The sequence below is a fragment of the Phocoena phocoena genome, chromosome 14, assembly GCF_963924675.1.
Source record: "Phocoena phocoena chromosome 14, mPhoPho1.1, whole genome shotgun sequence".
Lineage (NCBI taxonomy): Eukaryota > Metazoa > Chordata > Mammalia > Artiodactyla > Phocoenidae > Phocoena > Phocoena phocoena.
This window is the reverse complement of record NC_089232.1, coordinates 28,630,522-28,657,974: the sequence shown is the minus strand read 5'-3', so window position 1 is coordinate 28,657,974 and position 27,453 is coordinate 28,630,522. Positions and strand designations below refer to the sequence as shown.

Here is a 27,453-nt window from a genome sequence, read left to right as displayed (position 1 = left end):
CAATCATTTGTCATGTGTATTTGTAAATATTTTTATTTATTATTTACCTTTCCATTTTTAACTTCTACATAGAAAGTTCTTTCATTTTAATGTTGTCGTACCTATCAATATTTTCCTTCTGGCTTAGGAACTGTGTTTAGAAATGTATCCCTCACTCCTAAAAATCACATAAATATTCACCTATATTTTCTACTAGTTCCTTTATGGTTTTTTTACATTTAACTCTTTAGTTCATCTGAAATTAAATTTGGTACACTGACTGAGAAAGGAATCTAAGTTAATTTCAATTAAAATAGTTAAGCATTAAAGAACATTAACAACAAATCAGAAGAGTTGTTACTTTTGGAGGGGAGGGTGGAGAGAGTCACTGAGAAGGATAAAAAAGAGAGATTTAATTTTGTTGGCAATATTATATTTCTTATGATGATTGGATAGCTGTTGTACAGGTCCATAAACTCTTATCTGAAACCCTGGGACCCAATGTGTTTTGGACTTCAAAATTTTGGAAATTTTATAAAGATAATATGGTATATATTGTTTATTATGTAACAATGGGCACTAGGACAGCATCCCATAATCAAATACAGTAATATTTCTGTATCAAAGTCAGTTACCCAAGATATGTGAATTTGCTATGCCAGGGACAAAACCAATATAGCTAGCCTCTTTCCTGAACTTAAATCTGTCATATCAAGAAAGAACCTTCATGCTTTGGTAGAAGACATTCCCCAACTAACACTAATTTTATTTTTCCTTTGGCTCAGATTGCCTTGCTGCAAAGACTTCTACAGCCATGCCTTGCAATTCTGTCATCCAATAGTGATGGCTTTCATCTAGCAAGGAAGCAGACAGATGACATGAAGAGTCAACCGAGTTTCTGTTTGAAAGAAAATGATTCTTGTCATTGGTTCTCATCCACACGTAGTTATCCCAAATAAATTTTAACTTAAAACAGTATCCTTTCCAGCTAAAAGCCATAATCCCAGTTATCTATGTTGCAGTATAAACTCCTTTCTTACTATTCAAAAATTTTTAGTACAAATATGTCACCTGCAATGTATTCCCCACTCTTTTAATGTTCATCAAAACCCCAAGACAGAGAGAAACAAGTCTTAGAGTCTCCTTACTTTGAGTTTCTGGGCTTCTCCTCTTACTTTCAGCAGTTCCGTTATAGAGTCCACAAAGCCCTGGTAATGAAAGTTGCACATTTTCTCAATTTCTCGGTCATGATTGCGGATGCGAGTTTCAAGCTTCTCCATGAATCGCCCATGTTCCTCACCATCATAGACAGACCTTTTAAAAAAATGGCATGGAGATTATACCAGATTTACATCTAAGAAAGAGAAACAGAATTACAAACCCAGAAGCAAATTTATTTGGAAATCAGGTATTTAAGTTACATAAACCACAGAGTAATCCAATTGTATTAATGTTGCCCCAATGCTAGATGAGTATTTTTTTTTAGGAAAATCCAAAATTTTGTTTCCTTATTTACTGAAAAATATGTGTTTGACAGTATTCATCACAGAATTCTCATCATAAAATGAAAGGACTGAATTACAATTCCTCCGTACCTTTCTTTCACAATTAAACTAATCTAGAAAAACTTAATTTTGGATAAACCCAGCTATACATTTACTCCAAGATTATACCCAAGAACCTGACGCTGCTGGAGAGAAATCACGTAACTGTGCTGCTAGACTCAGTTTAGCTATCTTACGACAAATTTAAATTGGACAGCCAGACACCACTAGTTAAAAATAATGAAATTATCCCGCCAAATACCACCACCAAAAAATCACTTTGTAGTCTCCAAAATGTGTGAAAACAAACCTTACTTCTCCTCTCCTCAAATGTCTACCCTCTCTGGCTCTCAGCTGCACTTCACAGGAAAAAAAAAAATTCCTCTCTTCAACCAACCTACTTACATCTGAAACTCCTATTCTGTCCACCCTCCTATAACAATGGAAAAAGTATTTCAAGCTCTTATCTACAGTCATTCTTGTTGTCTCTAAGAACTTTACTCCTGCAGTTATTCCCTTTTATCCCTATCCTGTATTATATATTTCTCCCACTCCACTAAGTCATTCTCATGGCTATTTAAACATGATTTTAAGAAACCTGTCCTTACCTACACATTTCCCTCCAGCTACCATCTCATTTCTCTGCTCCCCTTCCCAGCAAAACTTCTTTCTACTTCCTCAGCCCTCATTAGTTAGCATCCAACCTACTGTACCTAAAGGCAGCATTTGCTATGGTCTAAATATACCTTCCTTCTTGAAACACCGTTTTCTCTAGACTTCAATGATACCACACTAAGTGATTTTCATCCTTTTACTGACATGCCTTCTCAATCTCTGTCCTGGGCTCCTCCTCCTCTATTCTTTTTCTAAATATTCGTAAAAGCTCTTCTCTTCCCTACCTATGCCCTCTCACCAAGAAATGCCAGCTAATCCCATGTCTTTATAATACTATCTATTACAGTGGTAGACTTCCTAATCTATACCCTCAATTCTGAGCACTAGACTCAAATACCCAGCTATAATTTAACAACTCCAATTGGATTTTTAAAAGCCATCTCAAATTTTAACATAGAAAAACAAAAAAACCATCTATCACCAAACTGTCTCCACTCCCAAACCTGATGCTCCCCACCACTCAGATATCCCATCTCAGCTAATGGCACTATCCAGTTGCCCAAGTCAAAAATGCAAATCCAGGAATCACTCCTCATGTACCTCTTTCCATCATACACCCCATCCAATCCATTAGTAAGTCCTGACAACTCAACCTCCAAAACATATCTTAAAATTGACCACCATCCCTCCATTTCCACTAAAACCCTAGTCTAAACCTGTATCATTGGCACACTGGATCAATGCAATAGCCTCCTAAAAGTCTCCATTCTGCAGTCTTCATCCCCTCTACTCCCTGTCCCAATGCAGATACTCTCCACACAGCAGTAAAAATGGTCTTTATGAAGCAATAGTTCAGATGTAGCCTCCTGCTTAAATCGCTCCAATTCCTTCTCTTTACAAAAGGAATAAAAATCACAAATCCTTACCACGGCCTATAACATACCACATAATCTAACCTCTGATTAGCTCTCTAACCTTGCTTCTCTCTAGGTCCCACCCCCTAGCCTTGCCTTCCTCCATCCTCTATGCTCCTGCTACAGAGGATTTTTTTTTAGCCTCTTCCTGCCTCAAGAATTTTGTTTTTACTATTCTTAGGCTAGTAACACTCACCCCCTATATCTTCAAGCAACTTTCTCCTTCTCATCATCCATAGTTTGTTATCTATCTTCCCCCCAACCCATCCCAATTAGATTGTAAACTCCGGGGCAAGAACTTTGTCTGCCAATTCACCACTGTACCTCTACAACAGTGCCAGACAGGTAACAGGCAGTGAGTAAACGTTCATTGAGTAAATGAATAACATTATCTCTAAGAACACTTTGATCTCTGACATTTATTCAACAAATATACATTTGCTCATTACCAACATTTTCTGGTTCTATAGTCATTTGTAGGTACCAGATCACCACCCTGGTCCTGTGGATAAGAGAGCACCCACTCCTCAGCAGATCACTTCCACTACCCAGAACTCAAGCAGTTACCGTAGAAAATATATATACAAGTTTGGATTCCGGTAAGAATTCTGAACACTTACTTCAGAAAAACCAGAGCAATCCAGATTCATTCTCCTTCATTTCAAATAAAGGGACAAGATCTTCAAATAAATTATAAACAATTCCGGCTTTGACAACTAAGACATACTATAGCATAACCACTTGCCTAAAAGAGCTATTGGGAAACACAAGACAGAATCTACTATTGACATTTCAACTAACCTCAAAAAAAGCATAACTTTTCCCCTTCCAAAGGAAAGGAAAAGAAAGATTTCCATGTAAAGGCACCAGTATTCCTTGCCATATGAAGAAGAGGAATAACCACGGAAAATTCATCAGTCTAAATGGCATAAGAAGATTATTATTCAATACTGAAACAAGCCTCTTGGTTTCAAATTCAGTTATATCTTGACCCATTAATACTTTTAAGTTAGGTAGTAAGTATACTTCCTTCTACAATGTAAAACTTTTTATTTTTCTCCCTCCAAAGATCTACATTAATATGACAAAAGATAACCTCAAGGAGAAGAAAATCTCATAGTTAAGAAATTCATAATTTATCCTAGCTCCCTGAACTTTCTATTAAAAAAAAGTATAAATCAAAGAAAGGAAGAGTGGATTTTTGCTGCCTGACTGCATGGCCTTGGTGTTTAGCAATGTAATTAACTAGCTATGAGTCTTTGGTCAATTCAGTTAATCTCTCTCACCCTCAGCTTTCTCATTAGAAAATAGGAAGCAATCAATTAGAAATCCTCTTTAGCATCAGCCTAGCTCTAAATTTCTGCAATTCACCTCCACTTTCAAGTCCAGTCAGCAATAATGTAAAGATCATACATTTTTCAGAACAGTGTAAAGAGGTAGTTCAAAACAAGTTAATGAATTTTCTACATCCTTATCACTAGGCCCCACCTGTTTCTCCTATTTTAGGGCCTTTATGATTCTAATATTCTCTTCAATTATAATAATGTTCAATAACATGAAAGATTTATAGTGAATCTCCTGAATATCTTGAGAATTTTAAAAGTTAGAATAAAATGTAAAACCCACACATTAAAACAGGATTTGGAACTATATTTAATTAACCTGTGTTCCATGAGTATGCATCTGGAAAACCACAATTTCCAGATTTTATGTGTATAAGCAGAAGCACATATGTGTAATTTTTAAGGGAAACATCCACAGTTTTCATCTGGTTATCAAAGGGTTAAAAACCACTGATTTAAAGGTTTTGTTTCAAACTGCCTAACAGGAAACGGCAACTATAATTAGTATCTAACAGTTCAACTGGCATCAGCATTTCACCTGTATCTCAGACTTAGTGCTAACCAGCTATCAGATATAAAATGCTATAAACAAGTCTTAAATTCTGGAAAAGTCATAGATCTCCTGAAATTAACCTAATATTGGTAATCAACATTGCACCTGAACAGTTATCTCCCTCCCCCACAATAAATGGATTAAACTGGAGAAAGACTGCCATCTAGTGATGGCCCATTTCTAACATGCTTTGAAACTTAAATTTGATGTGACCAAGCAAAGAGAGGCTGCTTAAAAATCTAAAAACTATATTCTATAATACTTGCTAGCCAAAGTCTTATAACTTGTTATTAAATGATATTTTATATAAAGTACTCTAATGTTTAAACATCCGTTTCTAATAGAAAGCAGGATCTTGAAAACAAAGTCATATGCTTTTGACATGTGTGCCATAGGTATGTCACAATTAAACAAGACTACAAAATAAACTGCACCACTCGTTTAATTATTTGTGATAATCCAAAGAATATTCTGGTACCTAGTGAAATGTAAACAATAAGATATGTTTGGAAACTAGCAACTTTTAATAGCCTAAATTTTTATTCAACTACATAAATGCTGCCTTGTGGAGTCTAATTTCCAAAAAATCCCAAGTAAACCACAGGTTTTTGCAAAAAGTAAAATGTTTTACCCTAGTGTCCATATCTGACACATACTTCTAAACATTCCACCTAGATTAAGAGAGAGATTTTAATTTATAAAACACTTCAGGAATTCTATTCAACAAAAATATTTATGATTCCCAAGTACTGAATCATTACAAAATTATATCACTTGCAAGAACTTAACATCAGCTCCAATCTGTCAAAAGAGTAAATAACGTAACGAGCATGTGTTATCTCATTTAAATCCTAGGCACCTTATAAATTAGACATTATTCCCATTTTATAATTGAGGAACTTAAAACCCAAGAAGATGAAGTAACTTGACAAATCCACACAGCTAGAAAGTGTTCTCTGTAGTACATCAGTCTGTCTCCTTTTAGAGCAAAGGAAAGTAAGAAAGTCACATGGACCCCTAAAACGTTAGAGTTGAACGAGGTCTCAGGGATGGAATACAAAGCTTTTATTGTACAATGGAGGAAACTGAAGCCAAGAAAAGTTAAATGCCTTAATCAAAATTATATTGCTTGTTACTGATACACCTGGGCCTGACTCCCAAAGAAAACAGGAAAAACTAATGCAATATGAAGCCTGACACAAAGCTAAGTGGTTTTCTAAAAGACACACACACACACACACACACACACACACACACACACACTTTATGATGAGTTTGCTGCCTATTGGTTGTGCCTACACAACAGCTATTCCTTTCTTCCTGCTGGAAGAGTTCCAATTTATTCTGGTATTTCACCTTTCCATCCTACCGCAAGGGGTAAATACTAATTTAGACCAATCATGGTAATTCCATTCCCCTTGCCAGTGACCAGTTAACAGATGACACAATTCACTGATGGAAGTAAAGTGAATTTTGGAAGTGAGGATCCAAGGAAAGGTTTCTTTCCTGAAGGAGGCAGGAAAAGAAACTGCTTTTCCTCCTTTGGACATTGTCCTATACAATGCTTAGGGATGAAGCAACCATCCTGAGAAGAGAGGAGATATTGCCAATAATTTGAGGATTGCAAAGGGGAAAGATGGAAAACAACTGGGTCCGTGATGATGAGCCAATCCTCAAACAGTCCTATCTCCAGCCTTCATGTTATGTGCGTTAATAAATATCCTATTTTAAGGGAAACTTCCTATTTCCACTTTGTCTCAATAGTCTGCTACTTTCAAAACAAAGTATCCTAAATGCACAACACTGTTCATTCTTCAAAGGTAGCAGGCAAATCAAAGAAACAACCAGTAACCAGTCAAAGTCTAAACATGGCTAAGTAATCCTGTTTCCAGGACCTAGACTGCTCTTCCTGGTTTTCTTCTTAGTTAAGAGTTAACTCCCAATCCACACTTCAAATCTCAGCTTGCACCTTACTTTTTCTGGAAACCTTCTCTAATCACATAGACTCTGTTATGTGTTCCTCCTTTGTTATTAATGCCATCACAGAATCTATTTAACTATATTCTGATTACCCAATCACTTGTCAGTTTCCCCACACCAAAATGTTAATCTCCTGTGTGTTGAGACTGTGTCTTACCCATTTTATCTCCAGCTTATAGCACAGAGCCTGGCACAGAGGAGATCCTCCATGTATGCTAAAGATAGAGAAAGAGAAGTAAGGGTAGGAAGCTAACATGTGGGTTTCTGACTGCCTCAAAGATGGATGCAAAAGAGTATCATATCAAACAAAGTTTATCTGTTGAGATGTTTTCAGAACCAAGGAGAACTTCAAGACACAAAAGACTGAACATTTTGCTTTTGTTTCTGATTAGTCCAAGAAAAAATTCCAGAATTTTTGTTCTTTTCTTTTTCATATATATGTTTTTTAACTTCTGTCATGGTTTTAGTCCTGAAACATTTTCTTCTTATTAAGCTCCATAAAAGCATCATTAGTATTTCTGTTTATTCCAAAAGTTAAAAATAAAGTGGAAAAACAGATTTGAGCAGAATGTTGAAAGAGAAACTGCAGGAGGTCAAGAGGATTTTAAAGTCCCCTTCCCTTCCTTACTTCAGTTTGTCTATCAATTTAATTCGGACCTTACTATGGTAATTTGGATGCTCTGAGTGCAAAATGTGAAAGTAGATCACTGTATATCACCATCCATGACAGGGGAAGCATATGCTAATTGATGAAGTCTAAGCTGAAGACTACACCCAAATGTTTTTGTACTGCCACAGGAGACCAAATACATTCAAATCCTTTTCCCACTTTGCAAATACCAAGGTATCCAACTGGCTTCACTAAGATAGCCCATCCAACCAAAAGAAGTTGTGATGGAACTCTCCCTCAAGGCAGGAAGGGAACCCCACACTTCCATGATGGCTATTTTCAAAGGGATAAAAACAGGGTAGAGAAGTTTCAAATGGCACCCAGCCAAAGAGCCTACTAAAACCCAGGTATTGGTTAAATAGCACAGGAAAGTGGAGAAGGGGACCTTGTCACAAAACATCAGTCAAATCAACAACAGACTATTAGGAAATAAACTAATGAAAGCAAGAAAACTCCAAATTAAGGATACGAAGACTGCTCTAACTACTACCATGATAATGTCACACTGTTAGAACAATTAATCAGCATAAGCAACTGAAGACACAAAAGCACTACAAGATATGTTAGTGGCTTCATCTTGGCCTCTGTATCAATTTGCATTAAGTGCAATAAGATTTATTTCATTGCAGTTTCAGTGGTGGTCATAAAATCTGACAGCTAAAAGTTGGGTTTCAGATGCTACTGCCAAATAAAAGAAATACTCCATCTACAGCCTGGTGATACTGATTGAATCTAATACAGTTGGTATATACAGGGTTATAATTAACACTGGTAGATTAGCTCCAGTTTCACTGCATGGAATTCAAAGTGTCAAGTTTAACACTTAAACAGGTAAAGCTAGAACAAAATGAAACTACTGATTCACTTACTGTCTACCACCATCATAATGTGTCTGAATCTAGTGTATGTTAGTAGAACTCTTCAAGATCCTTTACAAAAGATTTAAGTATTTAATTTAAATAATTGCTCTGAAGAGCTATGAAAATATTGTAAAAGACTGCCTATTAATTGAAGAAATGCTTCAGATTCTCCACACTTAAAATTATCATTATGGTTCCAGTGACAGCAATCATAAAGGTATTCATACAGAAAAACAAACCAATGGGGGGGCAGGTATTAGAAACACTTAAGTGAATAGTCCTGGTCTCCTTATGCATGTAGATTTAAGGTGGGCCTAACAAAATTAGACCAGCCAAGTTTCCCAGAATCACTAAATCGAACTATAATAAATGTGACGTCATTTGTAAATGTGTATGTTGTGTATAGTATGTATGTACCTACATAAATACACATTATATACACATATATGTATGTTATATAGTGTGTATGCTATATGTATGCATCTGTGATACACACACACATGCATGAAACAAACACACACGCACATACTTTTCTGATTTTCTGAGAAAGAACCAGACTTGCCAACATCACATTCAATTCCTGGTCTAATTTCACACCCCATGGCCATAAATGATCACAATTTAAGACACCTTAAGTCTATAAGCAATGAAGACCCTGAAAGGAGGATGGATAAAAGGTATGAGAAGAGTTTCCATCCTAAAACATGATGGAGAACTAAGTAGGCAAAATAGAATAAAGTTCCATGGACAATATGTAAGACTGGATATACCATGAAAAACCTTTCTACTACTAAACTTCTAAAACTGCTGCATTAAGTTTCTAAATCTTTTTTAGTGCGTGGCTAAGCAAAAAAGAAAATAAGGAAAATTTCCAGAGGCTAAAACAAAACTAGAACAGGAATCCAGATTCTACCAATCCCTTATAACCTAATGCTTCTTTTTTTTTTTTTTTTTTTTTTTTGCTGTACACAGGCCTCTCACTGTTGTGGCCTCTCCCGTTGTGGAGCACAGGCTCCGGACACGCAGGCTCAGCAGCCATGGCTCACGGGCCTAGCCACTCTGCGGCATGTGGGATCTTCCCAGATCGGGGCACGAACCCGTGTCCCCTACATCGGCAGGCGGACTCTCAACCACTGCGCCACCAGGGAAGTCCCTAATGCTTCTATTTTATAGCTATATAGAGAACAAGAGACAAAACCTAGGGCCCACAAGAGACGGGGAGTCCAATGAGAGGTCTCCAAGTGAATAAAGCCAAGACACTCAAGGGCTACACCCTCAGTGAAAGATGTAGAAAAATTCTTCCCCATAAAAGGTGGCTGAAAGGAAACTTCCTTGTTTTGGGTAGGGAAGCGGGGAGACGTACTCCTGAGATAATTTGAAGCCACAACCTGGCCTTCTCACCCAAAGGGAGGGCCCATGTTCATACTTAATATTACCTGTGTGGTCTGAGATATCTCAAATTGAGAATTTATTTTAGTGCCCCCAGAAAACTGACTGAAGAAATTTATCTAAGTGCCCCCAGAAAACTGACTGAAGAAAAGGAAAAGCTTCTCTAGAGGAATACATCTTAACAATAGTTCTAATTATTTTCACAAATAATAACATTCCTTTGAGCTGAACTCAAGTATCAAAAACCATGAAACACACAAGGAAACAAAGCATATAAACAAGAATCAACAAAAACAACAGAATCAGACTTGCTTGAAAATAAATATGTATAAATTAAAAATAAATGTGTAATATGTTTAAAGAAACATGAGGGAATTACCAAAACAAAAACAGACACACTGGAAATGATAGAACTTTCTGAATAAAAACTATAATTACTGATATTTAAAAATTTAATAAATGGGAAGGGACAATATTTAACTAGGAAGTATGCGTAAAACTTATACAAAATGCAGCACAGAGACAAAAGATGTAAAATGTCTTAGTCTGTCAGGCTGCTATAACAAAATACCACAGACTGGGTAATATAAACAACAAAAATTTCTCTCTCACAGTTCTGGAGCTGGAAGTCTGAGTTCAGGGTGCCAGCATGGTCAGGTGAGGGCCCTCTTCTGGGCAGCCAACTTGTATCCTCACAGGGCAGAAAGGGCAAGCAAACTCTCTGGGGCCTCTTTATAATAGCCCAGAAAACTAATCCTGTCCATGAAGCCTCCACTCTCTTGACATAATCACCCCCAAAGGTCCCACCTCTTAATCCTCTTAATACCATCACCTTGGGGGTTAGGATTTCAACATATGAATATTGATGGGACACAAAACACTCAACCTATAGCAGGAAACAGTAAAGAAAGGTTAAGAACATGGAGAATAGGATGGGTTTAATGGGAGCTCTAGTAAAAAATAACAAACAGCTTCCCTGGTGGCGCAGTGGTTAAGAATCTGCTTGCCATCTGCCTGCAGGGAATACGGGTTCAATCCCTGGTCCAGGAAGATCCCACATGCCTCGAAGCAACAAAGCCCATGTGCCACAACTAGTGAGCCTGCACTCTAGAGCCCGCGAGCCACAACAACTGAAGTCCGTGCACCTAGAGCCCGTGCTCCACAACAAGGAGAAGCGACCGCAGTGAGAAGCCCGAGCACCGCAACGAAGAGTAGTCCCGCTCGCCACAACTAGAGAAAGCCCACATGCAGCAATGAAGACCCAATACAGCCAAAAATAAAATAAATAAATAAATTTATTTTTAAAAAATAAACAAAAAACATGTAATATTCGGAGAAATAGCTGAGGATTTCCCAGAATTGATGAAAGATACAGGAAGTTGTTATCCTCAAAGTAAAAAGACAAACCTATAAGCCTCACCAAAAGAAGTCCCCCAACAGAGGAAGAGCACTCTTCTCTATTCAGCTCTATCTACCAACATTTAGAACTGGTTGCCATTCCCTTTATGACTCAACTACAGTTGTGTGTAGAACCTTATACTGATGGAGCTAATTATACAAATACATGAACCGTTAGCAGCATCCAAACATTTGGTGTGTCTTTTACCAACTCATTCTTCCACGACTAGAACATTTATTCCAAACTATTGCCATTCTCTTTAAGAGTCCAACCTTGATCCAGCAACTTACTTTTGCCACCTAATTTCATAAAGAAAATACAAGCTTATTAGGCATGAATCTTCTTAATTTCCTGCATTCCAATATACAAGTCTATCTATATCTCTATCTACCCTTACATTTGTGCATTCCTATCTCAATAAAACAGACCACTTACCTTACTTATAAGACTAATCCTATGTTCTAAAAATCTCCTTTCTCCTGTACCCCATCAATACTTTTTTAAATGTCTGTACTTTTCATGTTTTAGCTCTACTGACTTCTTTTTCTTAACAAAACATGTCCCCTCTTAACAAAATAACTTGGTGCTTTTTTGTGTTTTTTAAATGAAGTACTATTAAATTAAAATCTCTCTTCCAATAATTTTAATCTGGTATCCTTTCTCTTTCCCTCTTTCTCCTTTCACAGTTAAGATTCTTAAAAGAGCAGTCTATACTCACTTCCTCCATTTCCTCAAATTGGATTTGCTCTTTGATCCAGTGTAACCTGTTTCTTACCCACATCCCCGCAATGAACCTATTCTTGCTAAGGTCAATAAAAGCCTACTAATTGTCAAATCAAATCATTTACTTGACTCCTCTTTTATATGTGCCATCGCTAACCACCTCCTCTTTCTTAAATATCTACTCCCAGGGTTTCTATTACATTCCCCTTCTCAGTCTCCAATAATTCTTCGTCCTTCTGACCCTCAATACCTGCCTGGACTTCATCTCTTCTCATTCTTCATATTCCCTCGGAGATATCACCAATACTTCAGCTTTCACTGTTAATTAAACATCTTTGGCTCCCAAATCAATAACAAGGCATATCTTTCAAATCCTATAAACCTGAATATTCAACCACCATTCATCCTCAAATACATCTCAAACAGTGCATGTCAAAAGTTAAAATCATTAACTCTTCTACCCAAATCTGCACATCCCTCCTATATTCACCATCTCAATTGAAACAACCAGAGTCACCCAGTTACCGACACTAGAAATACATAAGTTAACCTTGACGCCTCACTCAACCTCACACCTCCCTCCAACTAATCAATCAATCACTAAGGCCTCCCAATCTAATTCCATAATAGCTTTTCTATGTTTTTCTTCCTCTCTATCCTCCTCTGCTACTGCCTTGCCCTGTGTCATTATCTCTCCTCCAAGCAACTGTTTTCACCTCCCTCTCCTTACTTTTCTAAAAATCCATGTTCGATACTTCTCTCACAGTATTCTTCTTTAAATGAAATATGATCATGAAACACACACACACCACACACACACAAACACACACGCACACCACAATTTAGGATTAAGTCCTGCCTCAGGATCAAGTCCAAAGTCCCTAGCATAGTATGTAAGACCCTATTCACGTACAGATTTATCTCTGAATACTCCCCACACTCACTCTACAACTCTGCTTGAACTTCTCTGAGTGTGCTATGTAGTCCCTCTGCCTAGAATCTCCTTATTATCACTTTATCTGGGAAATTCCTCCTCATCCTTCAAGATTCAGCTCATAACACACCCCTACTATAAAACCTCCCTTCCTACGACAACTACTATACCCTAATATAGAAACTCCCCTCCTTACAAACTAGTCAGAACCTAAGAAACTGTTCATAAAACCAGCAAGAATTTAAGCTTGCACTCTCTGGAGACATTTACACCAAATAGGACTGTGAGTCCATTCTTTGAAGATTCATACTGAAGGCTACTTTTCTCCTGCTTATTGATATGCTGATATTAGGCATCTTTTCCCAAAAGAAGCCAACTTCAACTACATTAAAAACCCGTTACATCAAAAAATCTACAAACAATAAATGCTGGAGAGGGTGTGGAGAAAATGGAACCCTCTTGCACTGTTGGTGGGAATGTAAATTGATACAGCCACTATGGAGAACAGTATGGAGGTTCCTTAAAAAGCTAAAAATAGAATTACCATATGACCCAGCAATCCCACTACTGGGCATATACCCAGAGAAAACCAAAATTCAAAAAGAGTCATGTACCAAAATGTTCACTGCAGCTCTATTTACAATAACCAGGACATGGAAACAACCTAAGTGTCCATCAACAGATGAATGGATAAAGAAGATGTGGCACATATATACAATGGAATATTACTCAGCCATAAAACGAAACGAAATTGAGTTATTTGTAGTGAGGTGGATAGACCTAGAGTCTGTCATACAGAGTGAAGTAAGTCAGAAAGAGAAAAACAAATACCGTATGCTAACACATATATATGGAATCTAAGAGAAAAAAAAAATGGTCATGAAGAACCTAGGGGCAAGACGGGAATAAAGACACAGACCTACTAGGGAATGGACTTGAGGACACGGGGAGGGGGAAGGGTAAGCTGTGCCAAAGTGAGAGAGTGGCATGGACATATATACACTACCAAACGTAGATAGCTAGTGGGAAGCAGCCACATAGCACAGGGAGATCAGCTTGGTGCTTTGTGACCACCTAGAGGGGTGGGATAGGGAGGCTGGGAGGGAGGGAGATGCAAGAGGGAAGAGATATGGGGATATATGTATATGTATAACTGATTCACTTTGTTATAAAGCAGAAACTAACACACCATTGTAAAGCAATTATACTCCAATAAAGAAGTTAAAAAAAAAAACCTGTTATAGCATGTAATAGCCTATTTTTAAGAAATATATTTAAAATTCTGTTTTAAAAAAATGAAGAAACAAATTCTGTTAAAACACCTAGACCTATCCTTGATAAGAAGTCATATAAGATAAATGGTACCCCTTTACAGTCACAGTATCCTCATTTACCACCTGTCTCTCATTTTGACACTGTGCAAATCTGAACCATCCTTGAACCTATGAAACCATGTGTAATTTGAGGTAAATTTCACCAGAAGTACTATCATCCTGTTTTGCCTTAAAGTTCTTGAACAAATGCATGATAATATCCTAGAAATTAATGGGCACCACCACTAATGACATTCACTGATGGTAAACTGAATTGATACTCTTTTGTTTTGAAATGTTTATTTGTTCATATTTTTGAAAGGGTACTACACTGAGCACTCTACACAGTAATGATTTATTTACATGTCTATATCCCCTACAGGACCATGAGTTCCTTGAGGGTTTACACCTGGAACAATGCCCACCTCCCACAGAGAAGACATTATAAAGTGACAAAGGGCCTAAAGCAGTGCCCAAAAATGTTTCAACATTTAGACTTTCTCCAAAGACAAGCACTAGAGTTAATAATAAACATTCTTGCTTCAAAAGTAAATTCAAGTTCTAGCAGTGCAAATAATTTGTACTTCAGCTAAAATGCTAAATAGAAAAGGAAGGAATTAGAGGAAGAAGGGACTTAGAAGGTTCAAGGAAATCTACTGTAGAAGTGTCTGGGAATAATTTATTTCCCTAGCTCTCCTCAAACCTTCTCTGGAAGCTAGGAAAAGGAAGATGATTAAATTGCAACAAGACCTGGCTCTGAAGGGAACTGGTATTTCTGGCCCTTGTTGCCAATAGAAGGGGAAGGGTGACAGCAGTCCCTAAGGGCTTTTAGAAAAAAATTGCTTCCAGGTGGAAAGTTTTTATGGTACTCTGCAGCCTGGAGCCATTTTTTGCTTTCTTTCTTAACTACTGATGATTAAACCATGGACAATCAGACTGCAACAATGGAAACAGTTCCCAAACATCATGGTTATATGCTCCAAATTACCAAGCTAACTCTCAAAGGAGAGAAAAAAATTTGTTGGCAAAGTCTTTCTTTATTTAAGGGGGAGGGCAGGGTGGAGTCTGTTAAAGATTTATATTTGGTAGAACATAAAAGTAGTCAAGAATTCTGTACCATAATGATAAACATTAGTCTCATACCCAGACTAGACACCATAATGTACAGTCACGGAGAGCTGAACAAATGCCCTGCTATTTAGCAACTTTTCATTATTCTATTTTGACCTGGATCAAGTGTTCTATTAAATGGTTATCATAGGGGTATGCAGAGAAATCCTACCACACATCATATGGAACAGGTAAGTTGATTTATACCTGATCATGGTTTTGAAAAAACTCTGAGGTGCAAGTCTGAGTTTGTAATGATGGCTCAAGAACATGAGGGGGAAAGTTACATATAGTACCAATTCGTAAGAAAAGCAAAGAAAATTAGAGGCCAATGATTCAACCACCCAGCAACTCAGTCTAGGAAATCTTACTATACCGATATCACCCAGAACATTAAAGGATATATCCAGCTCAAAATTACAACAGTAAACATAAGCATTTTAAAAATAATGTACCAAGCCCTCTGTTGAACATTTCACATACACTAACTCACTTACTGCTCAAAAATAATCCTACTGTAGTAGTTACCAATATCATCATTTCACGCATGAAGCAACCTTCCTGACATTGCCAGTACACAAAAACATCTACCTTCCCCAGGTTGCTACAGTTATATCAAGGAAAAGATGAAAGAAAAAGGATGAGAGGGAAGAAAAGGAAAATGGGACAGAGGAAGATGAGCACAAGAGGGAGGAGGCAGAGGAGAAAATCACCAAAATAATACAAATGGCAAAATGGTCTGAATGGTTCAAATGGTTTGAATAAGGCAATTGTGACTTTCTTCTTTCTACTTTTCTAACTTTTTATTTTCTTAAACATGTATTGCTTTTATAATTGAGAAAAGGAAGTGCATTTTTAAAAGTCTAGAATAGTACCTGGTTCATAATAGATGCTCAATAAAATATTAATTAAAATTAAAAACTAAACAAGAACAAACACTTCAGAGTAACCTGGGGCCTAGTTTTTAATAATTATTAAAAAACAATTATGTAAAAAAATAGAGAAGAATTTCTTCTCACAATCTATCACCTACAAACCCAAGAAGCAATCACAACTGATCAGAATTTGTGTTCTTTTTTTGGTCACGCTGCCGCAGCTTGTGAAATCTAAGTTCCCCGACCAGGGATCGAACCCATGCCCCTCTGCAATGGAAGCGTGGAGTCCTAACCAATGGACTGCCAGGGAATTCTGGAATTTTAAAAATTCAGTATCTCTTCTATATTCTAACCTTCTCATTACTGATCATAACTTCAAAATGTATTTAAAACATACATATATTTGACACACTGAAATTTTTTATTTGAAAACTCACACAGCAGTTTCCTAGAGCCCTTCCATAGCAACTATGAACCTCACCAATTAATGTTCTTTCATGATCCTTCAAATGGGAGGGGAAGAGGGGGGCCTCAATGGTTATTACCATGGAACCTCTGATCTATTACTCAATTTAAGTAACTTGATTTGTGAATTGGAAAAGTAAGCTATTTTCTGTTGTTTCCTATACCACTAACATGATATGCAAAGAACTCCCTACCAATATCATAAGCTATTTACAAAAAACCCTTCATGTTTTAGATGAAAATAAATGAGGACACACCCCTCCTCTCACACCATGTTTCCATTAGGAATCAATACTGTGCCTTTTTTTCACAGAAGCATTTGCTTAAGGGCAGTATACACTAGGCCATTTTAAAGATCTCTCTTTAATATGGAAATATAGAAATGTACCAAAAAAAGGAACCTCAGAAATGATTGGCCTTAATTCACAGATACAAGTTCAATTTTTTTTAAACATCTCTATCACATACTTGTCTAGCTTCCACTGAAACATCTCTAGTAAGGGGAAGTTCATTACAAGGCAACCAATCCCATTTCAATAGCTGTTGCAAAGTTCTTATAAAAAATAAAATTTGCCTTCCTATAATTTTCACCAATTATCTTATTTTTGCCCTCAAAGGACCACCAAAAATGAGTCCTTGGTCCCTCCTTTCCCTTCTCCAGACTCAACAATCCAAATTATTCAACTATTCTACATACAGCCTTTCAATTCAGGCTTTTACTCTCTGGACACATTCTAGTAGTCAACATTCTTAAAATGCAACAAAACAGGCAGTGTAGTACAGTAGTCAAGAGCACAGGCTTCAAAGTCAAACTTCCTGGATTCGTCTTCGTTATTAATTTTGTGACCTTGGGAAAGTTATTAAATTTCTCTCTAGTTTAGTTTCCACATCTATAAAATGTAGATAATAATAAAAACCATTTCATACAGTTGCTGTGTAAAGATTAAATGGCATAATGTAAGTAAAGCATTCAAAACAGTACATGGCACACAGAAAGCATGCTATAAATATAAGCAATTTTCAGACCAAACATGGTCAAACTAGGAAAATAAGACTCATCTCCTTTAACTTTGTGACTCGGCCTTATTAAAACAGTCTAATGCTTTAGTGTTTCTGGCAGTTATACTGTACATTGAGCTTAAAGTCACATAAAATCTTTTAATTTGTTTTTATAATACATTGCTATATTCATTCAGTTGATAGTCTGAATCTACTACTTACTACCTATTACAATTATAATCCCTTTTCCAGTCTTCTGAGATTTTTTTTTTTTTGCGGTACGCGGGCCTCTCACGGTTGTGGCCTCTCCCGTTGCGGAGCACAGGCTCCGGACGCGCAGGCTCAGTGGCCACAGCTCACGGGCCCAGCCGCTCCGCGGCATATGGGATCTTCCCGGACCGGGGCACGAACCCATGTCCCCTGCATCGGCAGGCAGACTCTCAACCACTGTGCCACCAGGGAAGCCCTGAGATCTTTTGAGACATAATTTTGTCATTAAACCTTCCATGTTCATGTTTTGCTTTGTTAAGTAGGTACATGAATATTTTCACAAAAGAAAACTCAACTATGAGGAAGGGCAGAAACCCAAGCAACTCTAGGACCTAAGAAAGGAGAACCCTGGAAAACACCAGTATATGGGAGATTTTCTGGTTCCATTTTAAGGGGGAAGGAAGAACTGTTAATCACATAAGGTCAAGAAGAGAGCTTGAAAAAGTAAATGTTCAATTTCAAAAAAAAAAAAAATCCAGGATACAAAAGAAATCACCAACCCCACTTTCTTTAGCCAAGATTCAGCCCCCCAACTGTGTCCAACTTGGAGAGAACTTGCTATGAGCCAAAGCTTTTAATGTCCCTCTTTTTTGAAGGCACAGTGGAAACAATTCCCTAGAACAAAGGAGTTGTGTCAGCGAGCTCTCTGCTTTTTCAAGTTGGAAGGACAGTTGATTCACACCATGTGTCAGCAAGAAACACCAGCTAGAACCAAGTGAGATAAATATTAGGGTTCCTGAGCTGTTTAATATTAAACTGTAATAAACAATCTTTACAGCAAATTATTAACAAAATATTTGTTTATCCTCCCGTTTATATGCTTCCTTCCCTTGAAAAGAAATTCTAAGACAATTCATAATTCCAAGGTCGCATATGCACCACCAAGAAATCATTTTCAAATGTCAGCATCCAGAACCAATGATCTGGATCATACTCCCAAAACACTGCCCTGGCATATCACAGTCAGCCTTGCTATACAGTCCTTTGTGTTCCAAGATAGGGCTAGAAATGCTGGTCACTGTCTTTGATTAAGACTTTACTTCTGTCATTAACTCTCTCTACATAGAGTCATTTTAGTATCCACTCTAGTCAATAAATTTACTTTATGCCTAGACCAAGAAGTAAAATATATGTTCAACTACATAAATGACACTAAAATGATCTTATTTTTAATACTTTGAAAGATAAAAAAAGATCTGAAACAACCTTGATCTATATGGACTTATATGGAAAAATGGTTCTAAAACAATCAAAATAAAATTTAACAGAATGAGTGATACCAAAACTCACACCATAAAAAAAAAAGACTGGAGACAGACTAGCTTAACATGTTGAGACATTTTTCTGAAAACAAAGGTCACTAAAGCCAAATGATTGGTTCAATACAAGGAATTAAGTAATTTACAATGGGTAACTGGGAAAAATTAATTGCCTGCCTTTCAGAAATGACCCTATGATTAACGTTTATTATATAATTCGTTAGATATCTACCTGAGGCCTAATGCATATTTTCATTACTTATCTATCATCAATTATATATTATCAGTTAATCTGGCCTAGATCATATAACTTCTTTGGAGAATCTGACACCCTACACAGGTCAATTCTCAGTCAACAAAATGACAATCTAATATGGCCCCAAACATCACTGAAGAAACAAATATTACTTACCAGTAAATTACTTCTCCATAGGGTTATGTTTAGGTCACTCTCCAAAAGCTATGGAATATGACTATCACACTTCAGTTCTCCAATCTAAGGAGTAACTTGATTGTTTACTTAATGAGGGGAAATGGGAGTAATTTTCTTAAATGTTCATGATACACTAAACCAGAAGAAATAAACTTTTAAAAGGCAAGAGAAATTTGACCACTAAGTAATAAAATAACCAAATAATAAAATAAAATGACGACAGCAAGTTAAACAAAAACTGTTTTCTCAGGCTTCCCTGGTGGCACAGTGGTTGAGAGTCCACCTGCCGATGCAGGGGACATGGGGTCGTGCCCCGGTCCGGGAAGATCCCACATGCCGCAGAGCGGCTAGGCCCGTGAGCCGTGACCACTGAGCCTGCGCGTCCGGAGCCTGTGCCCCACAACGGGAGAGGCCACAACAGTGAGAGGCCCGCGTACCACGAAAAAAAAAAAGAAAAAAACTGTTTTCTCAGAAACTTAAGAAAACTGGCTATACCAGGTGGTTTGGACATTTTACCATCATAGGCTCACTTAGTAAGCATTTATTGAGAATTTACTAAAATGAAGACAAGAATGTTTCCCTTTGAGGAAGCACATACTATAATAAGAAACACACAAGGAAACACAATTGAAGGTAATTATAAATCTGTATAGAAATTAATATAATGTTTAAATCTGTACACCTAAATCTGTACAGCCTTATAAAAACGTAATGTTTGCTGTGGAATTGGATTAACCAGAAAAAGCTTCTTGGAGTTGCTGAAAACCAGTAAAAAAAAGAATGAGGGAAAAAAAAACTTAAAAGGATACAGAGAAGGGAAAAAAGAACACAAACAAACAAACAAAATGACTGCAGATTTGTCATCCAAATTATGCAAGCAAGAAGACAATGGAAAGGTATCTCCAAAGTGCTGAAGGAAAAACTGTAGACCTAGAATTCTATAGCCAGCAAACATATTCTCCAAAACCTAAGGACAAACAAAGATTTTTTTCTTTCAGACAAAATCTTAGAGAAGTTGTTTCCAGCATGCCTGCACTACAAGAAACATTAAAGTAAGTTCCTTAGGTGAAAAGAAATAAAATCAGGTCAAAGTATGGATATATACAAGGGAATAAAGAGCATAGGAAATGATAAAGATTTTTATCATTTTTTAAATTTATCTAAAAGATAACTGAAAGTTTAAAGCAAAAATAATAGCAATGAATTGTGGAATTCATAACATATGTAGAAGTAAAATACATGCTAACTATAACTCAAAGGTCAATGGGGGAAATAAAAGTATACGGTTACAAGGATCTTATATATGAATAGGTATAATATCATTTGAAGGCAAACTGTTGTCTTAATCAGTTCAGGCTGCTATAACAAATTACATAGACTGAGTGGCTTCATAAAAATTTATTTCTCACAGTTCAGTAGGCTGAGAAGTCCAAGATCAAAGCACAGCATATCCAGCGTTTGGTGAGGGCCAGCTTCCTGGTTTACCAGACAGTCATCTTCTCACTGTATCCTCACATTGCAGAGAACAGAGAGAGAGAGAGCAAGCTCTCATGTCTCTTCTTACAAGGGCACAAATCCCTTTCAAGAGGGCTCCACTCTCATGACTTCCTCATGAATTAATTAACTCCCAAAGGCCCCATCTCCTAATATCGTCACATTGGCAGGGGGGATGGGGGGGAAGGGTAAGGTATCAACATATGAATTTTGAAGGGACACAAAACATTCAGGCAATAGCAAATGTAATAAGTTAAAGATGCATATTGTAAACCCTACAGCAACCACTAAAATATATATATAACAAAAAGGTATACTGAATAAGACAATAGTGGGGGAAAATTGAATCCTAAAATATATTCAGTTAATCTAATTTAGTTAAGGAAAGTAAGAAAAGAGAAAAAAAGGGACAAAGAACAGATGGGACAAATGAATAATAAATAACAAGATAACAGACTTAAACCTAGTCAAATAGGTAATTATATTAATGTAAATGATTTCCTCTTTTCCTGCTTTCTTTTTAATTAATTAAGTATAATTCCATTTCCCCCTTCCCATCTTTTGAGCTATTATTGTGATTCCTTTTGTGGTGCCTTGGTGTAGTTTTGTTGCTTGTGTTTACCCTGCTTTAGGATCTTTAAGCTTCTTGGATTTCCATTTTAATATTCCAGAGAAAACCACTTGGAGCTTTTAAAAATGTTTCTGGTCTTAATTTTGTGGAGGTAAGCCCATATCTGTAAAACATATAATAATATTGCTTTTTTTTAATCAGTTTAGATATTGTCTTTCTGCTATAATCAGAGCAGATTTACCTCATCATACCATACCATTCCCCCTCCCTCTCCTCTCAACATACTTATACCACTTTTAGTTTTTCTAAAGGTTATTTTTGTAATTTAATATACTATGCTTAATATTGTACTTTTATTTCTTAATAATATGCTTTTATTTCTTACATCATCATCTATGACTACCTTGACCCCCTAATTGTGCAAAGTGAGGCATTAGCTCCCCCTTACTTTCTCTTCATTTCTTTTCTTCACTTTCTTCCAACCGTTTAAGTGAATTTTACATTGACTGGGTTGGGTTAATAATATATCTATTCTGTTGCAGAATCATAATTGTCTTTTATGGTTTACCAGTACTTTGTCTTTAAAACCAATAAACAACATTTGTATTAGTTTAACTATATAAATATTCTTCACTTTTAAAGCCAGGTTGTATACTAAGATTACCATTCCTTTCTTATGGGAATCTCCCCCCTTTTTTCTGGAAAACTCTCTCCTGATGCTCCCATTTCCCCTGCTCCAATCTGAACTGACACCTATCCAGGCTTTCTGCATACCTATTTTTGATGTTATTTCTTGGTTGACTTACAGAGCTGCTAAGATGATCAGAAATTAAGGGACCAGGGGAAGAATGAGAAGGGGTGTGCCAACATTCTTTAGTCACTTTTTCCCAAGATATTTGCCAAGTCTGCACACGAGAGGCTAAGTTTCCAGTGTAGGAATCAAGCAGAAGAGGTAGAGAAATCAGCTTTTGACAGTTTTGTGGCACTGAAGTGACATAAATTAGAGACAAGAGGTAAAGATCCTAGAGAGGAAAAATGGTAAAAAACACAACACTCTTCTGTTTTTCCCTCAATACATGCGCTGAATTCTTAACCTACAGCAGGCAAGAGGCTAAGACGACAAGCAGAGAAGCAGAACAGAGTTTTAGGTAGTCTTGAGGTATGCAGTAAAGATTAGAATGCAGTGTCCACCTGAGGAAAGGGGCCCTAATCATCACTCCAAGGCTGTTTGGAAAATGTGAAGGACTATAGCAAAAGGCAGTACTGAACCAGAGATAGCCATAGCTCTGACCCTGACTGGATTCAGATCACTGCCACTCTATCCACCTTACTGAAAAAGACAGGGTTGGGGGGAGTTTAACCTTCTCTTACGGAAGAGAAGGTTACCCAGAACCTCCAAGAGTTTTTTTATCTCCATGCAGTCCAAAATTACCAAGCATGCCAAGGGAGAGGACCATATAACTGAAAATCAAGATCCACAGATGATACAGATATTGAAATTATGAGAAAAGGACTTTGAAATGTCTATGATTAATATGATAAAAAAAAAAGGAAAAAGAACAAAATAGACAGAAAGATGGAAAATTCACCAGAGCCTTGAAATCTACGCTATTTAAAATTTGAGAAAATTCAGAAGTGAAAATGTAATTTTTAAAATTAAGAGCTCCATAGATAGTTTATCAGCAAGAGGAGATTAGTGAAGATAAATTAATAGAAAATATCCAGATTAAAGCATAACGAGGAAAGTAGCACATGGTTTCTAAAGCTGGTCGCAGGAATAGGGCGTTCTCTTTGTTGCACAAGTGGCACGGCTCGTTTAAGCCAGTAGTGGAGGCGCCGAGGGAAGCTGCAGTGGGAGTGTTCAAGGATTCACTCTGGGTCCCCTAAGGTGTTTCTGGCAAAGGTAACAGGCTGAATGATGTGGCACAGGGCCCTCCCCATGCAGGATGTGCTTTGGTCAGTACTCTTAAAGTTGAAGTTTGCTGCTAAAGATGGCAGATCCAGATGTCCTCACCAAGGTTCCTGCAGCACTGAAGCAGTTAGCCAAGTATGTGATCCGGGGGTTTTATGGCATTGAGCATGCTTTGGCCTTGGACATCTCGATCCGAAACCTCTGTGTGAAAGAGGAGGATGCTGGAGCTGCTCAAGCTTGATCAGAAGCAACTTCAATCACTCTTGAATAATTTAAAGGGAGACAAATTCATCAAGTGCAGAATGAGGGTGGAGACTGCTGCAGATGGGAAAACCACTCACCACAACTACTACTTTATCAATTATCGTACTCTTGTTAATGTGGTAAAATATAAATTGGACCACATGAGAAGGAGGATTGAAACTGATGAGAGAGATTCCACCAACCGGGCCTCCTTCAAATGTCCATCTGCAGTGGTACTTTTACAGATTTAGAAGATAATCAGCTCTTTGATCCCATGACAGGAACTTTCCGCTATATTTTCTGCCACACAGAGGTAGAAGAAGATGAATCAGCAATGCCCAAAAAAGATGCACACACACTTTCGGCAAGGTTTAATGAACAAACTGAGCCCATTTATGCTTTGCTTTGAGAGACAGAGGATGTGAACTTGGCCTATGAAATACTTGAGCCAGAACCCACAGAAATACCAGCCCTGAAACAGAGCAAGGACCGTGCAGCAACTGCTGCTGCAGCTGCTGGCCTGGCAGGTGGGCACCACCAGGAAGCATGGGCCACCAAGGTCCGTCTTATGAGTACTTATACACTCAGAATGTTGTCATTAACATGGATGACCAAGACGATCTTCATCGCGCCTCACTGGAGGGAAAATCTGCCAAAGAGAGAACTATTTGGTCAAGAGAGAGCACTATCCAAAGAGCACATAGTTCTGAAGAGATGAAGGAAGGTGGCTTAGATATAGACTCGTTTCAGGAGCGTGAGGAAGGCCGTGCGGGGCCAGATGATAACGAGGAGGTCACGCGAGCACTGCTCGTTCATGAGAAGAAGACCCCCTCTGCCACAGCAGGCTCAGTGGGGGCAGCTGCTCCTGTGACCACTGCCAATGGCAGTGACTCTGAGAGTGAGACCAGTGCGTGAGACAATGACTCTCCACCCTGTGTGGCAGCTGTGGCTGCACATCATGGGGAAGAGGATGAGGAGGAGGATGAATTTGAGGAAGGAGCAGATGACCCCATTGTCATGGTGGCTGGCCGTCCGTTCTCCTACAGCGAAGTGAGCCAGAAGCCAGAGCTGGTGGCCCAAATGACACCAGATGAAAAGGAAGCGTACATAGCAATGAGACAACGCATGTTTGAGGACCTCTTTGACTGAGCTTTCCCTACCTTTTCCTCCCTTCTCTAATGCTCATTTCAAAAAGAAATTCCCTACCTTTGAAGAAAGTGTTTAGTGGCTTTCTGCCCCTCTTGATGTAAATCAACTGTTAATCTTGTGCAAAGAGTAATGGGAGAGAAAGTCTGATTTTTATGCCAGAAACTTCCCCACAATGTAGGTAGCATTCCCTTTCCTATTACTACAGTATTAATATTTTGCTATATTTCCTTATCTAATTTTTTTCCTTTCCCTTTTAAGACACATTTTCTCCCTTCTGAAATGAGTGCGAGAAGTCTAAAGGTAAATTCTTCATGTATGCCTGCAGAAGCTCACTTTGATAGGTTACAGTAATTCACTGATCACATCCTTCTTATATATTCTGACCAAGCATTCCAAACAGCTCCTGATATTGCTGCCAACCAAGCAGCTTGGCAACAGGCAAATCATTGATGAAGGAAAAAAAAAAATCTTAAAACTTCCTATTGCTTCACAGTTTAGGATGGAGTCAATATGTAAGGGGAGGTGGGAGTGTCTGTGGAAGAAGGATGTTTATGTGTAAATCTCAAGATTAATACTTAAACCAAAATTGGTGTCTTTAGAACTGACTTGACTGACAGACATTGTTTTGCTTAATGCCTTTTGGTTTGTATGTTGGATAATAGAAAACAGAAAGTGTGTTTGGTAAGCCCTTAGGAAGAAATTAGAGAAAAAACAGGGACTTAAGACGAGGAATCCATGTAAAGGGTTGAAGAGTGGAGAGTACTGGGAACAGTACCTTTTAACACTGTCTGAGTTTGTGCTGACTTGGAAATCCTTTATATAAAGCTGAGACTGGTCCCCTTCTTCAGTTCTTCCACAGTGCTATAATTGTTTAAAGAGGCCATTCCAGCAGAAATCAGCATATGACAATTGATTACTCCTCTCTCTTTTTTTTTCCTCTCAACATTATTGAAGGCCTTGTCTCTTCTGATTCTTGTCAGGCATGGTACTTTAGAGTGCATCCAGTATATCGTTGAGCATGGTAACCTCAAGGAAAATGCTTTATTTCTGGTTCTGATATGCAGCATGGTATTATTCCTTAAGGCAGAACTTTAAAGAACTTTCATACAAGGGTCTACGACAATTGTATTTTTATAATATTTTCCCTTGCATTGTCATTTTAAGTATTTATCATTTTATAGTACATGTGTAAAGTTAAGATAGATTTTAAACATCTGAGCCTTGTATAAAGTAATGATTCATTTACCTGGGTTGTATTATGACTGAATATTGACAATAAGTCTATTTTATACTGACTGAAATTTGTTAATCTAGCTCTGTAACACCTTAGAGCATAATTAAAATGAATACTCTTCCCATTTAAAAAAAAAGCATAAAGAGGAAAATAAAAATATATAAAATACAGAAGACTATAAAAAATATGAAATATATGGGATAGAGTCAAAATACCTACCCCAGCAGTTCTCAAACTGTTTGGCTTAAGGATATTTCCATACTCTTAAAAAATATGGATCTCCCCAAGAACTTTTGTATATGTGGTTATATTTATTGACATTTATCACATTAAAAATTAAAGCTGAATAAGAATTTAAACATAAGAATACACAAGCATATATTACATTAGCCATTAAATCAATGACTGTCTTCACATATCATATAGCCTCTGGGGTACTTCACTATATTCTCCTGCAAGAATGTGAGTAAAAGAGGAAAGCAATATCTTAGTGTTACTAGGAAAATAGTTTTAAATTTGTGACTCTGCAGAAAGAGGTCTAGTCTTTCTATAATGGGGGAATGGCAATATTTAAAACATCAGAGTCAACTATTTCCCAAAACTAATGAAAGACATCAATCCACAGTTTCAAGCTCTACAAACCCAACAGGATAAATACAAAGGAAACTATACGTAAGCACCTCATAGTAAAACTGCAGAAAAACAAAACCATAGTAAAAAATATTAAAGGAACAACATTAAGATTAAGAGCTAACTTTTTAACAGGAAATATATGTCAAACAACAAATGAATTATATACAGTAAAGTGCTGAAAAAAAATAAACTGCCAGCCTAGAATCCTAAAACTAGTTTAAAAAAAAAAAGTCCCTTAAAAATTAAGGCAGGCAATGTAAAATGGTACATCCACTACAGAAAACAATTTGGCAGTTCCTCAAAAAATTAAAAATAATTTACCATATAATCCAGCAATTCTACTTCTGGGTACATACCCAAAAAAAGTGAAATCAGGGACTCAAAGAAATATTTACACGTCTATGTTCATAGCAGCATTATTCACAACAGCAAAAAGGAGGAAGCAATTCAAATGCTCATCGAAGGATGAACGGATAAACAAAATGTGGTACACATACAATGGAATATTATTCAGCCTTAAAAAAGAAGGAAATTGTGACACATGCTACAACATGGATTAACCCTGAAGACATTATCCTAAGTGAAATAAG

The 27,453-nt window shown here is 37.3% G+C and overlaps 1 protein-coding gene and 1 pseudogene across 4 annotated transcripts in view; one reads left to right on the top strand and one right to left on the bottom strand.

The window, feature by feature from the left end:
* EXOC6B (exocyst complex component 6B) overlaps positions 1-27,453 on the bottom strand; it is a 715,924-nt gene that overhangs the window by 629,471 nt on the left and 59,000 nt on the right. For all 4 annotated transcript variants that reach the window (XM_065891362.1, XM_065891363.1, XM_065891364.1 and 1 more), the window contains exon 2: positions 1,128-1,293. In XM_065891362.1, coding sequence (XP_065747434.1) covers positions 1,128-1,293 — 166 coding nt within the window. The remainder of the gene's footprint in view (positions 1-1,127; positions 1,294-27,453) is intronic.
* On the top strand, positions 23,684-24,996 carry LOC136134061 (general transcription factor IIE subunit 1-like; annotated as a pseudogene).